This window comes from Epinephelus moara, chromosome 21, assembly GCF_006386435.1.
Source record: "Epinephelus moara isolate mb chromosome 21, YSFRI_EMoa_1.0, whole genome shotgun sequence".
NCBI lineage: Eukaryota > Metazoa > Chordata > Actinopteri > Perciformes > Serranidae > Epinephelus > Epinephelus moara.
Window position 1 is genome coordinate 8,784,994 of NC_065526.1, and position 15,584 is coordinate 8,800,577.

At 40.9% G+C, this 15,584-nt stretch overlaps 1 protein-coding gene across 2 annotated transcripts; it reads left to right on the forward strand.

The window, feature by feature from the left end:
• The first annotated feature begins 2,896 nt into the window (after window positions 1–2,896).
• Window positions 2,897–14,312, forward strand: bokb (BCL2 family apoptosis regulator BOK b). 2 transcript variants are annotated; one of them, XM_050033560.1, is made up of 5 exons: window positions 2,897–3,191; window positions 3,705–4,045; window positions 5,697–5,825; window positions 10,782–10,945; window positions 13,643–14,312. In XM_050033560.1, the coding sequence occupies exons 2-5, from the start codon at window positions 3,823–3,825 to the stop codon at window positions 13,766–13,768; spliced, it is 642 nt and encodes a 213-aa protein (XP_049889517.1). In that variant the 5' UTR covers window positions 2,897–3,191; window positions 3,705–3,822; the 3' UTR covers window positions 13,769–14,312. The 2 variants fall into 2 exon arrangements, with proteins under 2 accessions (XP_049889517.1, XP_049889518.1); XM_050033561.1 differs by having other exon boundaries at window positions 3,744–4,045.
• The last annotated feature ends 1,272 nt before the right edge of the window (window positions 14,313–15,584 follow it).

A 15,584-nucleotide genomic window follows, 5' to 3' on the forward strand; every position in this document is an offset into this window, starting at 1 on the left:
TGACCCAAAGGGGCGAGGTTTTCTTTCACAGACACACTTTCCTTTTATCTGGATCACTTAGAAACTCGTCCATTAACATGCTAATCAGTGAAACACCAACATATCAGGGCACTGTTTTTCTCATGGTAACAAGACTGTTTTAATAGTTTTAATATTTTGTTCTTTCACTTTGCTCAAGGATTTGACACTTGAAATTTATATTCATTCATTTAATCTGGACTTTACCAAGCACTTGGCCGTAATTGTAACTGATAGGGCATTTAAGAAGAAATATCAACAGGTTTAGGCCCACAAAAAGGTCATTTGTATATCAATTACTCACTCGTGTCACCTTGAATTCATGAAGAAAACTCTCACACAACTTGTGCAGTATAATCCAAGTCTCATTTATCCAGTTGTATGCTCAGTGCTTCCTAAACACATGCATTTTTGCTAAAACCTTGCTATTTAAAACACTTCTGCATGAACAGTTTCACACATGGACAAGTAGTATGTCTAGGGAAGCGCATGCATTTAACACTGGCATGAACAGAGCTAAAACACACACTCGTGTAGGTGAGAGTCTGGACACATGTTTTGATATAGTTTTGCTGATGTTAGACATGGCCTCCTTTCACTCAAATTAATCAAGAATGTTTGCCATTTATAGATTCTTTGTGGCATGTGAGAAAAACAAAAGTTTTCTTCAGTAATTCACTGTCACATGTGGCGAGTAACTGATACACAAATTGTCATTTTGTGGGTGAAGTATTCCTTTAATTGATGGATCATCAGAAGAGCAGAGATAGCAGGTTTAACTTCAGGGATTTTATAATAATGTGTCATTATTTCCCATTTAAGTCAATAATTCACATGAGTTTGGACAAGTAGGCAAATTGATACTACTACTGATAATAATTATAATGATAATTCAACTTTGTATTGCTTTAGTGCTTATTAAAGAAAGCATAGCGCCACAAGAAGTCATTAATATCAAAACCAGTCCTGCATTTTCACACGATATTGAGTCATTAACTGACCTGAGGCTGAATGTAACCTGTTGTCAGATCATTGGTGTGATTTTGAATTATTGAGGATGCATGCAGAGCATTGCTAATCCAGACAAGCTTGAGGAGACACTGCTGCCAGCAAAGTAACCAGCCATGTTGCATGTGCATGAAAAAGAAAATGTTTCACTCTTTAGCTGAATGGGTTTCTCTGTTTTTCAGGATCTGTGTGAATCATAAAGTTGTAATCCTGAGGATCACACTACGGTTTAAAGTTTGACTACTTATCACTACTTGTAAATGGTATATGTTGTACTCGTATATTGATAGGAAGCTGACTCGGTCACAGGGCACAGATTAATCAGGAAGAAATGATTTCATCAGCTAAGAAAAATTGATACTGCATTCTTTACATTTTTTAAATGAACCCTTTAGGCCAAAGGAAACAAGTATGTTGACCCCAGCAGTAAAGTGGCTAACAGCGCCGCCCAGTGGTCAAACTGTTAACTAGAAAAACTTCTCATTTAGCTTAATAATAGGTGTAGCAGACCCAGTAGGTGATAATAACTAGGTCAATGTCTTTACAGTAAAATAATTTCCTCCAGTAAACAGTCATAAGGACTGTAATCAGTTTGGTATATACATTCATATCAGAATAAGGCTGTACTCACTCATAGACACGAGGACACACACACATGTAGATTCTGAACATGTGCATTTGCCCCTGTCAATAAAAAGATGAAGGTAGCAGAGGAAAATTGAAGACATTTTTACAAAAAAAAAGCAGAAAAGACAGAAATTGGTGCACCAGAATGCAGAAAATTAAGTGTTCGATACACAAAATTTCCTGAAGGTGGAGGATCCCCAAACCCCTTATTTCATATGTACCTATTGAAACAAAACCTACGACCTACATACACACACACACACACACACACACACACACACACACACACACACACACACACACAGGTACAGTAGAGGGAAATTAACTGATAAGCATCTGATGTGTTACCTGGAATGAGTCCATAAACAGGTACAATGTTTATAACAGCCTCTCCTCTGGCTGACCTTCCTTTCTTTCTTTTGTTATAGCACATGCCAAAATATTTTGACGCCACCATCTTTCAAAACATCAATAATTCTTACTTTTTTAATGCCAATAATTGAGTTTTACATTGAAAAATGTCACAAAAAAATATCTATGGAGCTCCCAGTTAATTTCTTACTCTCACCAACACCTAGTTTCTTGACCCCAGTACAACACGCCCTATTTTTTCCTTCAGGGAGCTTTATTATATTATTTTTGTAGTTTATATCCCATTAACTTTGCCCCAGTGCTGTGAGCGCGCCTATATTTATCTGCTCTGCGTGGGATTAAAGGTGCAACACTTTCGGCAGCATGGAACACTTACATAAACCCAGGGTGGAGATCATCTGTACAGGGATACACCAGCACACCTTAACTGGGAAACCCCATTTTAATTACTTACCTGCTCACTCACATTGCATAAGAGTGAAATGTTTGAAACCTGACTCAAAGTCCTGTGACTTTTACGCATGGGAGGGGTGGACACCTACCAATTAATCAAGGTAAATAAATAAAAAATACATATGACAAGAAACAAAGGTCCTTTTGACGCATTTTAGATTAATCTGAATTGATGAAGATATATTTGACAGGAAAACCAGGTACATTGAGAGCATTATGCCGGAATAATCTGACCAGATTTGTGAATGAAAATGTAGACGCAGTTGATTTGTCTCCCTCTGTCCACCGCAGTAAGGCTTGTCTTGTTCAGTTGCTGGGAGACACGCGTTAACTCCTCCTCCGGGCTTTTCCTGGCTATGAAACCAACGCACCCAGTGAGCGCCAATGGGGAGGTGAACAACAGGTAGGCGTCCTCTAACTGCGTCCCTCGCTTCAGTCAGTCGCTGCTTGCCGGAGAAACAAGTGGACCGAGCGGCGCATGAGCTCCCAGGAATGAGACCTGAGGCAGAACTTGGCTCTGTGGTATCTTAATTATCTGAAAGAATTTCTCCTGAGAGCAGACGAGCTGTTCTCCTGCGACTTCCGGGCTCTTTTGACTCAGAAACAACACTGAGAGCTGGTTTGAAAGGGTTTTTTTTCTGCTTAATTGATTGGATAAAACACACTTGTCATATCAGAAGCGGGGACATGTCGATGTGGGAACAAAGCTGAAGGTAAGCGAGGCTCTTTGCATGCAGCAGCCAATATTATTAATGAATATTGATTCTGAGATGTTAAAATAACCTCCTTGATCTGGTTATTAAATGTTGCACTGAAAAAATGTGCTTTATAGATTTTTATCTCATATCAAGACACGACTGTTGCTTCCTAGCAGCAAAATATGTCCCGTGTCATCTTGTGGTATCAGCTTGGTGTTGCATAATCCAAGAAATTTAGCAATATCTTCTTGACTATCCCACCATGTGACTCACAACAATAACGCCTCCATCAGATTCTTATGTAAGTTTCTGGTCTGATTTAGACTCTCAGTGTCTGTATATACACCCAGAGTCCTTGTGAATGTAAAAAGTATGTAGTCACAGCAGGAACTGAATCACTCAAGATGCTTTACTTTTTGTATGTTGATGAAAGTGTCTCCCAGTCTGTCTGAGAAACATTTCAACACCAAGCCTTTAAAACAATTCTCTCTAACCACCTCTAAATAAGGGTTTTTTCTGTTCTCACAGCTGCCATATTGTCTCCTCCGTTAAACTTTGCTCCTCTAGGATTACAAGAGGACACGCTGAGACACAGCTGATCCCGAGAGGTCAGACACTCTCTGACCCAGATCCCCTGCAGGAGGACATGGAGGTCCTGCGGCGGTCCTCTGTGTTCGCTGCAGAGGTCCTGGATGTGTTTGACCGATCGTTGACCGAGAAAGAGCTGGTGTCCCAGTCTAAAGCCTTGTGCAGGGACTACATACTGTCCAGACTCAACCAGAATGGACTGGGATGGTCCAAAACTGAACTCAACCTCTCTCCCTCAAACGCAGCGCTCGCTGAGGTGTCTCTGGTGCTTCTCTGTCTTGGTAAGAGAAACCTGAAGAACTTAAAAAGATAAATGGGCAAACTTACATCTTATAGCAGCATGCATGCACACTCAACACTTTGAACCTCACAGGAGAGGATAACTTAAATAAGATGAAGTGGCCACATTAGTTTTGAACTAATTCTTTTAACTAGATCAGATGCACACACCCCAGCAAAGGCTGCACAGTCCTTTATTTCTAAGTATTTTTGGGGTCATTTAAATACATTTTTTTATCATTCACACCTTGTATAGGCAGTAAAAAGATGACAGGAAATGAAGGAGAGAGATGCAGATGTCTCAGTCAGACAACACTGTGGTTAATGTTGTTTGTTTCCTCTTGGCAAAATGGTAATTTTATCTAACAGTACTTACTAGAACCAAATCCCCTTAAAAGGAAGTTGATTGTGTGTGTTTCAAAATCACACACATGTGGATGTGGCATCACAGTTTCAGTCCTCTGACCCTGGTCATTTAGATATTTATAACATAATTAGTAATAATGATGGCAATAACAAATTTAATTTCACTTAGGGATTGTATTAAAGTTTTGGGGTCTGGAGAGGGGCTGAATGTCATGTTTCAGATTTAAAAAATTGTTGTCATGGAATTATTTTACCTGCAAAATGATCAGTTGCACGTTAATTTTTCACAGCTTTACCTTGAGTTTGTGAAGAAAATGTTTTTCTTGCATGCCTCAACAGAAAACGGCAAACATAGTGATTCATTGATCGATTGGGGGCCACGTTTAACAACAGCAAAAACCCTAAAAACCCTTGGTATTAGAGTCTGGCTTTGAAGAGGACGTAGATAAGTTTCACTTTCAATTCAGTTTTAATTAACCAGAATGCATGTGTTTGGGAAGCACAGAGCATATGACTGGATAAATGAGACTTGGATTACACGGAATGAGTCGTGTGAGAGTTTGTAAATGGATGTTTTGATATAGTTCTGCTAGTCCCCAATCAATAAATCAATATGTTCACCATTTGCTGTGGAGGCCGTGACAAAAACAAAGTTTTCTTCACAAATTCAAGGCTTCAAAATTGAATAATCTGATATTTTGAACACTGGAAAGGAAACACTTTCCCATCTAAAACAGCTTGATCAATTCATTGCCTTCATAGTAATCAACAAGTTCTCATTATCTTGTGTGAGTGAGCTGGAAGCCTGTGTGCGCTGACTTGTGACGGTGATATGATCACTGCTCTTGGGTCTAAAAAGCAAGAGTGGCTAATCTACTTTTAGATAATAGTAGGCTGAGAGCTGAGATGACTCAACAGAGCTGGAATAGATAATTGATACATGTGAAAATGTGAGACTTGACTGTTTAAATGGTTTCCACATGACACACTATATACTGTAAGCTAAGGATTATGTGTCTGTGTGTGCGAGAACAGTTTGATCCACATGATTACATCTGGAGGACTTGACTCACTTAACACATCAGCCAAAGTGCCCAGTGGCTTTTTAAGAGATATACATGTTGTACTTTAACGTCCTGGCGTCTGAGTGACCCTCCAGCAGCAGAACAGAGTGAATAGTTTGAATCGGATGGATTGTATAATAGTTTGTATAACCCAGAGCGTTTAAATAATTGCTTTAAACTGCGGTCTCTCTGCCTCTCTCTGTGCTCTCCCTCTGTTACCCAGGCGACGAGCTGGAGTGTATACAGCCCAGTTTGTACAGGAACGTGGCACGGCAGCTCAACATCTCTGTTGCTATGGAGAACATGGTTTCAGATGCCTTCATCGGCGTGGCAACAGAGATCTTCTCAACAGGTACACGGCTGTTTCAGCGGGTGGTGATGATGGTGGTGTAGTACACTGTATTCTGTCTAAACTAAACACGTCTTCAGCCAGCACAGGAAGTGATTTACACTTCAGTGTCTCAGAGTGCTGATGAAGGCATTATTGTGATTAAACAGGTGTGACTCCGCAGTTTCCAGTTGGCTGAATGCTTTCAGCGAGAGTGAGTGGGTGTGAATGGCACGTTGGTGGAGTGAGACTTTATCTAAAACCATGAGCTGTCTAAAAATAATGGATGTAGCCACTGTGACGTCACCCCTTGGTTCGTGGACTCATGTTCTGAAGCCATGAGTTTGGCATTGTGGTCAACAGCAGCTTAGATTTTTGCTGCTAGACGCATAGATGTAAATAAAAGGATACATGGTCGCAGGTGGGGCCCCGCTCATCCCTATATAAGTTGCTCAGTGGAACATGAAGCCAGAAAAGCCCGATTTCCGTGGTATGAAATCTCCTGGATCGTGGTGCCCCTGGAGCAAGCACACTAGAGACTTAGGGCAGCTGAGTGGCTAACTTCCACCTTAGCCCTCCGCTAACTTGAATGGGAATAAAAATTATGTAATCATGCAGCTGTGATTGAATTAAGAAATGTTATCGGATGTTATCAAATTGTGATAGTGAAACAAGTCATTTTGTGGGGGTTGTGACACTCAGACAAATCCACTGATTAACAGACGTGTCTTTCACAATGTAAGTCTATGGGAAAAAGTCTTTTTGGGCCCCACGGAAATGGATGTTGTAATTCCACATTTGGCCACTGTAGGCCCGTTTCCACCACAGGAACTTCGGGGTAAATTTACGGGGCCGGGGCCGTTGGTGCGTGTCTCCACCGCAGGAACCACCCCTGAAGGACAGAGTTCCAGAACTTTACAGGGGCTAAACAAGTCCCTGCCTCGGAGTAGGTACTCAGAACGGCCCTGAGAGAGTCCTGGCTGGGACTTGGGAATTACTTGGTGCTGATTGGATATACTCAAGGCAGAATGTGACGTCAACAGAAGGCAACAAAATAGCTGGCATTTTTAAAACTCAGCAGACGAGGGTTAGCTCGTTCATAACTTCCACCGCCATGTAAAAAAAACTCAATAACCGGTCCGTGAAAAACATATTTTTTCCGGCGGATATCTTAGTTACAACATGATTGAGCTAGCAAAGCAGTTTTGTGTTGCTATGTGTGGTATTTATTCAGTTTTGGGAAATCACGATGTCTAGAAAGCATCAGCTGACAGGGACAGCTAACAGCAGCAGCAAAGCTAACATCAGGACGTCATCTGTTAAAAGCCTCCCGTTGTCGGATACGACATGAAACTACTCCAGTTAGCTCTATCATGTTGTAACTAAGACACCCGCTGGAAAAAATATTTTTTTCACGGGCCACTTTGTGAGTTTAGTGAGTTATTACAGACACCGCTATCGGCTAACAGCGTCCCTACGCCACTACGTCGCCCCGGTCAAAATGGTCACGCAACGATTACATCACATCCAGAGCCCGGTAACTTTACAGGAACCTTCCTCCTACTCTGCTCTCTCAGTGGAGACACAGTGGTTGAGAGGGCCGAGCAAGAGGACGTTCCTGTAGTAGTTCCTGCCCCGCAAATAGTACCAGGAACTTCTTCAGTGGAAGCGGGCCTTATATCACACCAGCTTTAAAGCCCAGAACTGTTCCTAGGGGCTTGGCTAGAACTAACCTGAGGTGACCATATTTGGACAAGAGGGTGGAGCTGTGAAGGATCGAGGGGTGGATCTAACGAGGACACTATCGGAAAGCCTGGCACTCAAAGTGGCCTGCCTTTAATTATGCATAACTTTAAGTTTTAATAACATCTAAAGGGGTCAGTTATATAAAAACTCCACCCCCGTACAGTTTTTATGGATGTTGAAATTGGCTATAGACCATAAACGTGTTTATTTCTTCTGTAAGGGTGAGGATATTAACTTGGGGGTCTATGTGGATCGACTCACTTCTGGAGCCAGCCTCAAGTGGCCGTTCAAAGAACTGCAGTTTTTGACACTTCCGCATTAGCTTCGTTTTTCAGTCCTTGAGGTCAGCACTTGTCTAAAGCAAAACACATGAATGCTCCTGCAGCTCTCTAGAGTCACTAAATGTAGACAAAGATTACTTATCTTGGGGATATGGATTATTCGTATCAAATGGTAAATTAAAGTATACTGGTAGGTGTCTTAGAAGTGAGGCTAATGTGGAAGTGCCTCAAACCTGGGTTTCTGGAAGGTTGGGTAACAAGTCTATGAAAAAAATACTCTTCTTCTCTCTTGATTTATTATCTCAGTAAACATTTTCCTAATGCGTTTATGGTCCCAATCGCTAGTTTTAAGTCTGCTCCAATACAGTATGATGTTCATTTTGTAACTTATGGTCCCATTTAGAGTGAAATAGATGTTAAAGCTGCTTTAGGGTGTGGCTGCCTTGTGATTGACAAGTTCCTACTATGATGTAGTCCTCGGGTTCTGTCAGATCCACCCCTCCCTCCTCCACAGCTCTGCCCTCTTGTCTAAATTTGGTCATGCCTGGCTCCAAAAAAACAACATGGTGACTGCAAAAATGCCAAACTCAACTGGGAGCTCTAGCCAGGGAGCAAATGTGTCTTTCCTTTTCATCTCATATAGCGAATTTTTGCCACAAATACAACAATACAACATTGGAGTCGTTGTTTCTGTGTGTAAAGATTTTTTAGATGACGGATTAATAAATGAAACAAATGGACAGTGTGCAAAGGCCTTCACAGAGCTGCTAGCGTGGCCCTAAATCGTTAGTCCTGTGAGAGTTATCGGAGTATCATTTATTATTGGATGATAAAGGTGTGAAATTAGTACGTTAAATATTTGTCCTGATACGCTGCTGCACTCTATGAAACTAATTTCGAGTAGTACCTGGCCTGCTATCAGGTAAACTGTGCCACACGCTGACCTGGAAATGGAAGGAAGTCGCCAAAATGTCTTTGTGTATAGAGATACAGTGACTTTACCAAACTTCCTGAGTGAATTTGTGAATGAATAACAGAATTAGAAGGGCATTTGGTGAACGCAGACCTTTGCCAAGGCCAAATGTGTTATCTTGAAATGTTAACAAAAGTGAAAAATAATTTGTTTGTCCGTGCTGTAACTCGGATCTGTTCCAAAATGTAATTGGTTAGATTAAAACTGGGCTGGAGGTTTTTTACGTAATCGCGCTGTCAAACAAACAAACTGAACCAAGAGGTAATAAATACGTGTTAAATTTTTCCTTGGTATTTTTGTTCAGTCGTGTTCTTGAGAGAGGAATCTGGTTTTGCAAGATTAGGTCTGATGTGAACTTGTTTGTGCTGGCTCTTGGACTTGTTTTAAGTTGTCTTGACAACAGATCTGCTTTGTACACTATTCAAAGCAGCTGACATTTTGAAGTCTCCTAATAAAAAGAGTGACATTATGTCCTCAGTATGAGCCTTGGGATAGATTAAACGGTCTGGCCGCAGTGTGACGAACAGCTAAAAACTGTCATGTTTCCAGGAAAGATGAAAAACAGACTTGCTTAATATAATTTCATGCCTGTGTTCTGGCCGAACTTGTGCTTGTTTAGACGTCACAAGGATGCAATTTTTGGAAACAGCGTGGGATTCCTCCTGAAGAATAACAAACTGGTGAACCCAGGCTGCTCCAGCCTTCTGGGACGATCTGAAACCTGGCTATAAATAGAAAAATGCATCTAAGTTTGTTTTTCCTGCCGTCCGGAATTCGTTTTATAATGACTTGTGTAACTTTTTGTCAGTCGCTGTTATGCCTCCGAGTGCTTAACATGACAACAAAGGAATGGAATATCAAATGAAGTGTAGCACATATTTTTTTTAGAAGCAGTTTAATGACCATCTGTACTGTGGTCTCTCTCGGTAAAATCACGTCTCTCCTTCATCTATCTTCGCCTGCCTCCCACTTCTGTTCTTCCTCTTTCCGCCCTCCTCTTCTCCAGCTTTATCCCTGACAATCTTGTCTCTATTCTTGGCCTGCTTCTCAGTAGGGAGTGAGATGTGACGTGCTCTGACAGCTTCCGTGGACAGTTATCTCATTTAAGCTTACCCAGAGCTCGCTCTATCCCCTTATAGCCACAGTCAGACACTGTAGGTCAGCCATAACAATGTTGGCCGGCCGAAGGAGGCTAATGCCATTAGGCCCTGCACTGCATCACTGACGGTCGTTATAACAGACCCCGCTGCCCTGGAAACTGAACCTAGAAATGGCTGCATGCCATTAGTTATCAGCCCGGATTGTTTAGGTGGAAAGGAGGACAAAGATGTTTCCTTTTTTAGCTTCATGACTCTCATTTGCTTCTTAGTGGTGAATGCAAAATCATTTTCTGAACTTGTCGATCTCCTCACAATAGAAAGTGCGTCACCCACCTCCAGGCAAAGCAACACAATATCCCCCTCCTTAATTTATAACTGGCACAGTAATACGTCTTATCAGCTACATTAACTCAAACGCACTGGTTTGTTGACTTAAACCTGGTATTTACAGTTTATTTCAGTACAAGGTCCGCTGACTGCCCCACATGCTCCGTGTCAGGTCACAGAATATGTAACAGGGAAACCATAGAGGAGATAGGTGTCGATGCTTGGTGCTGACTGAGATTAGCACCCATGAGAACAGGAAAAGGAGCGTTAACGTTGAGTTAAATGTGGTGGTTTATCGATTCCAGGCAGGAAATTCTGCCACCGTGGAGGACTGAATCTGCGTTCTGGATAAAGTGTGATATTTTTGCCTCTCACTTATCAAACAACTGCTCTGTGGCTGCGAGACTAAATCGATATCAGCTCGAATTGCTGAGGCATAAAGATCCCTTCCAGACACGATACATTAATGATGAGCAACCAGGCTTATCCACATCTATCCACAGACATAAATACAGACATGAAACATAACCCAGTGATGTCTGTTTTCCTGTAGGTATAACATGGGGCAAGGTGGTGTCCATGTATGCAGTAGCCGGAGCCCTGGCAGTGGATTGTGTCAGACAGGGTCATCCATCCTCTGTTCACATCTTGGTCGACAGTCTGGGTCAGTTTGTCCGCAAGTTTCTGGTCCCCTGGCTGAAGAGACGAGGAGGTTGGGTGAGTGACATTTTGACTCATTTGCTCTAACTAAATAATGTTTCTCATCTATATTTTTATCTGATTTCTCGATGAATAATGCTGCAGTATGGTCAGTGTTACTGAGCTGACATTTGAGACAGCAAGAGGGGGAAAAACAGTGCTTGCATCTTGTTTCTCTGGGGATAAAAACCAGAAACATTTTGGTCTTCTGTGTTGCTTTTGTTGTAGCTCGATGACTAATTGTGTTATCTTGTTTATTGATATGAGCGCAGTTTGCTTTCATAAGCTCTGATAGTCAGAGCGAAGTTGCATAAAATCTGAAGCTTGCTCAGAAAGGCTCAGATGATTCTGAAAACTGAGCACTTCCAAACATAGTGTTGCTTCCTGTTGGCTCATCTGATTGAATGTTAGTTTCTGTGGCCCTCTCTTGGTGAAAAGAGAGAAAAGAATGTATTTTTCAATTTTTTTTTCTTTTTATATATATGTCAGGGTTTTATTTAACCTGAAAAAAACTCTTTTTCAAGAGTGTCCTGGCCAAGACAGGCAGCAACATAAATTACAGACAGACAACATAGAACAAAAATACAGAATAAAAATGTAAAGCTCTAAAACAAGCAATATATAACACGAAATAAGATTACTACAAAGAAAAGCCAAGAAGTCTGTTAATATATACTACAAATGAATTACATATGAATACAAACACCAGCTAAGGCACGCTGTTAACATTTGCATATCAAGGGTTGTGTATAAAAATCCTGCAACAGTGCTTTGAAACAGCCGAGAGGAACCAATGAGTGCAGCTTTAAGTCCCCTGCAGAAGATTCCACATATGAGGAGCTGCATACATAAATGCTCGCTTACCAAACACTGTGTGTACCCTCGATACAGACAATAAGAACATGTTCTGTGAACGCAGAGCAGAGCCATTTTCAATTTTTTGCTTAATGCACACACATAAATATGCTGGAAGTAGAAGAGCTTTGTAAACAAGAGAATGCCAACCCAAACATACAGGATAGAGTGACAAGTTAGTGGCTTGCAGTTGTAATAAATCTCAATGCACCATGATACAGAGTCCAGAGCATGCAAACACTGGGTGGGTGCATTCATAACTTAAACTAGGACTTTGCAACATATGAAAAATGGGAAAATGCAAGTGAAAGGACTAAAAGCTTAAAAGCATAACAACAATTACTCGTGGTGATTAAAGCCAATGCATGGAGCAAACTGTACCATATGTCAAAGGTGTTTCAAATGTGGTAAAGTGGGGATCAGGGCGGTGGGATTGCACATGCAGAGCTGTAAGCACAGAAAGTATCGTCAGGGGCTTTTTGAACTGACATCAGTGTGATTACTTGGAAAGAGATATTTTCGCTTTTGGTGTGTATTTCCATCTCAAATTTAGTCTTTAATTTCAATTAAAGTGGTATTAATAGGTCTGAAATGTAACTGGTTTATACCTGTAGACACCCTGTAAGATGGTTGTTTTTCCCCCTGAACACTGCAACCTCTTTCCTTGAATTATATTTGTACTTGGCTAAAAATCTATTAAAGGTGACCTATTATGTTTTTACAAATAATGAGGTAAACATATGTAAAAGTAATCCCTTTGAGCAAACCCCTCAGGCCTCAAACTGTTCTGAATGCTCTGTCTCCAACATTTTTTTCTACTTTTGAGACGAGCTGAAATCAGCTCGTGACAGATTTCTTTATGTGGTCATCTGCTGCAGGCACATTACGTGGCCTACACTGCTACATGTAGCTACACGTTAACATCAGGGAAACGTAATCTTGGTTGCTCATGTTGTTAATTTCTCCCTGATTTTGGATCATATTCCTGCTGGAACTTGTGAAGATTTGTTTTTAGTAGCTTTTATTGGTGATTTGTTACAGTAGAAAGTGCCGCTATACTCACTTAAAGTCAATCCTTGGCTACAATGGCAGTGCACTTTGGAAAAAGCTAGCGAGTGCTCTCAGGTGTGCGTCATTAACCCTCAATGGACTGGAGGAGTTTCAGGGTACTGTGATAATCCAGGCACTCTCTAATGTTACTGTACAATTTGAACAGATGTAAGCAGTATTTTCTGAGTCACATGACTGTAGGAATAATGTAAAATGGGGCATGGACATTTAGCGCTCCTTCACTGCTGTAAAGGAATAATTTTAAAACTTTTATGTTTTTTCTAAATCACGTTATTTTATAAAGCTCATTATTTGGCAGTGGACACATTGATAAGTGTAAATTATGAGGCCTCTGTCAATATTTTTTATACTTGTATGATTAAAAACTTCCGCAGTCAAATGAATGACATATTTATCTAAATCCTGCTGAGCTCCACTGGCACAGGTTTCATTGAAGAGGCCCCCACCTTCTTATACCTGCTGAGGATCCTTGGAAATTCTCCAAAGGAAGGACTAGAATTTGAAGGATCATTTACACTGGAACAGTCCTGAGGCAGGATTTGATGATGTAGCATCCTTGAAATGTAGCCATTTAAGGATCCCTCCTTGACTCTGAGAAACACCCAGGCACTAAAACAAAGCGTCTCACACAGAGGGTTAACAGAGGTGTTCCAGCAGACAGTATGAGGAAAATAAAGTGATTCTTTATCATTTAGGCATGTAAACATGTTGTCGTAGATACCCCGAATATGAGTATAGTAGGTCCCCTTTAAGGTTAATACTACTTAATACTTATTTTCTTTTTATCAGGTGGAGATCACAAAATGTGTGGTGAAGAAGGACCTCACCCCCGAGCACCACTGGCTGTCTTCTGTCATCGAGTCCCTGAAATACTTCCTCACTACAATGTACGTCTACATCATGAAGGAACCATGAGTCAACAGAGACCGAGCGCACAGGAGTCGTCATCATCACTGATTAACACGAGATTGAATTCTCAGACTTGTCAATAATCGATGGAGTGGAGATGGTCGCAGTGCCTGCCTGCAGATATCCGTCTGTCGCTGAATGACCATCGACAAATGTTTCGTCAGCATCGTGTTTGTGGTATCTCAGTGTCAGATAAGTGATTACCCTTCATCCAAAGTGTAGTCACGTTGATATTTAAAAGCATAAATGGCAACGAAACACGTTTGTGTCACTCCACCTCTTCTGCATACTCTCACACTGCTTACACCGGTGCAGTAAACCAGGCTTCTCCAGTGATGTAACTGTGATGTGTGATGGTGTTCAGGTTGAATGTGAGGTCGCTTGCACTCCTGAGATGAACTGTGTGATGTGATGTTTGTCTCAGAAAATATACCTGAAGGAGGAAAGAAGGTGGAAGTCATGAATGTAATGAAAGCTGGCTGGGTCTTCTGAGTGTTCAGTCAGCGAAGGACTGATATCACCTGCTTTTACTTCTTTAGGTTTGATTCACGCTATTGTACTTCACCAAAGCACAAGCAGTGTCTCTTCCTAAATATGATTAAACTTTCTGCTGCAGCTTTAAACACCACTGACCAAGAAATGTTGAGTCTCATTTTTGGCCAAAGAACTTAAGGACAGAAGAATGGTACGTTCTACAGTCGCATACTTTGGTGAAATTTATTTCCTTTTTTTAAAAAATCTGTAAATAGTTTTATTTATGATTTTATTTTTTTGTATTCTGATTATGACTTTAACATTTGAAGCCACTGCAGTATAAAGACAACGGCTCTTCAGGATGATTGTGTGGTATGCTTGATGGTTGTCACTTTCACAGTGTTAATTTATAAATGTGTCTGAATGTTTTTTTAATCCATAATAAACACTAAATCTTCACACATGCTTCTTATATTGATTATGTTACCATACTCCATTCACTGTCTCCTCCATAATAAAGGCAAAAAATCTCTCTCTCCATCTTCCATACAAATTCTCCATCTCCTGAATAGTACAAAGAATGACAGATGAGCTGAAAGCGAGGCTAGTGTTAAAAGAGAGGGGGAGAGATGCCTGTGTAAAAGGCAGGTTCAGAATAATGGGGCACTTTATCAGATTATACACTGACCGAAAGCAAGAACAAGAAACAAACACAAAATCTTGGAAGTATTTCAGAAAGGAGTCCCAAACCTTTTTGAATTTTTATCTGAGTTACAAATTGAGTAGGGCATATTTTCAAGATGAAGGCAGGACATAATGTCCTTTAACCACTGGGCAGCAACCCTCCATCTGATTAGAGCTGCCTGTCTGGGATTGAGGTTATAGTTTCCCTGTGCGACAATGAAGTGTTTAAATCTTGTTCCCAGACATATTGATTTTGTCGAGAGGGGCGACTGATGTCCACTTACCTATCATAGGTGGTGAGTACCCAAAGTTTGTGTGACGGGTTTAAGCTAAGAATATAATCAGTGGTGTTCATATCAGGTGTCTCGGGGAAGCTTCGAATATCATTCATGTTGAACACTCACTTTTTTAAAAACCTGGACCCTATTTTCATGGGGTTTTTTGTGTTGTCGAAGTGACCAATGAAAACAATTTTTTAAAAAACTGGTCCAGTATTGAGAGAGTGCGCTGCAGCTGCAAGTGGAGAAACAGGCTGCACCGTAATGCTTTGGGCAATTGTGCACCGTCAAGTTACATCCATTAAAAATGCTTGTTTTTGCCACTGACAGGCTCAAATTATTTTAAGTATCTGACAACATTACACAGGACTCTACAGAGGAATGAC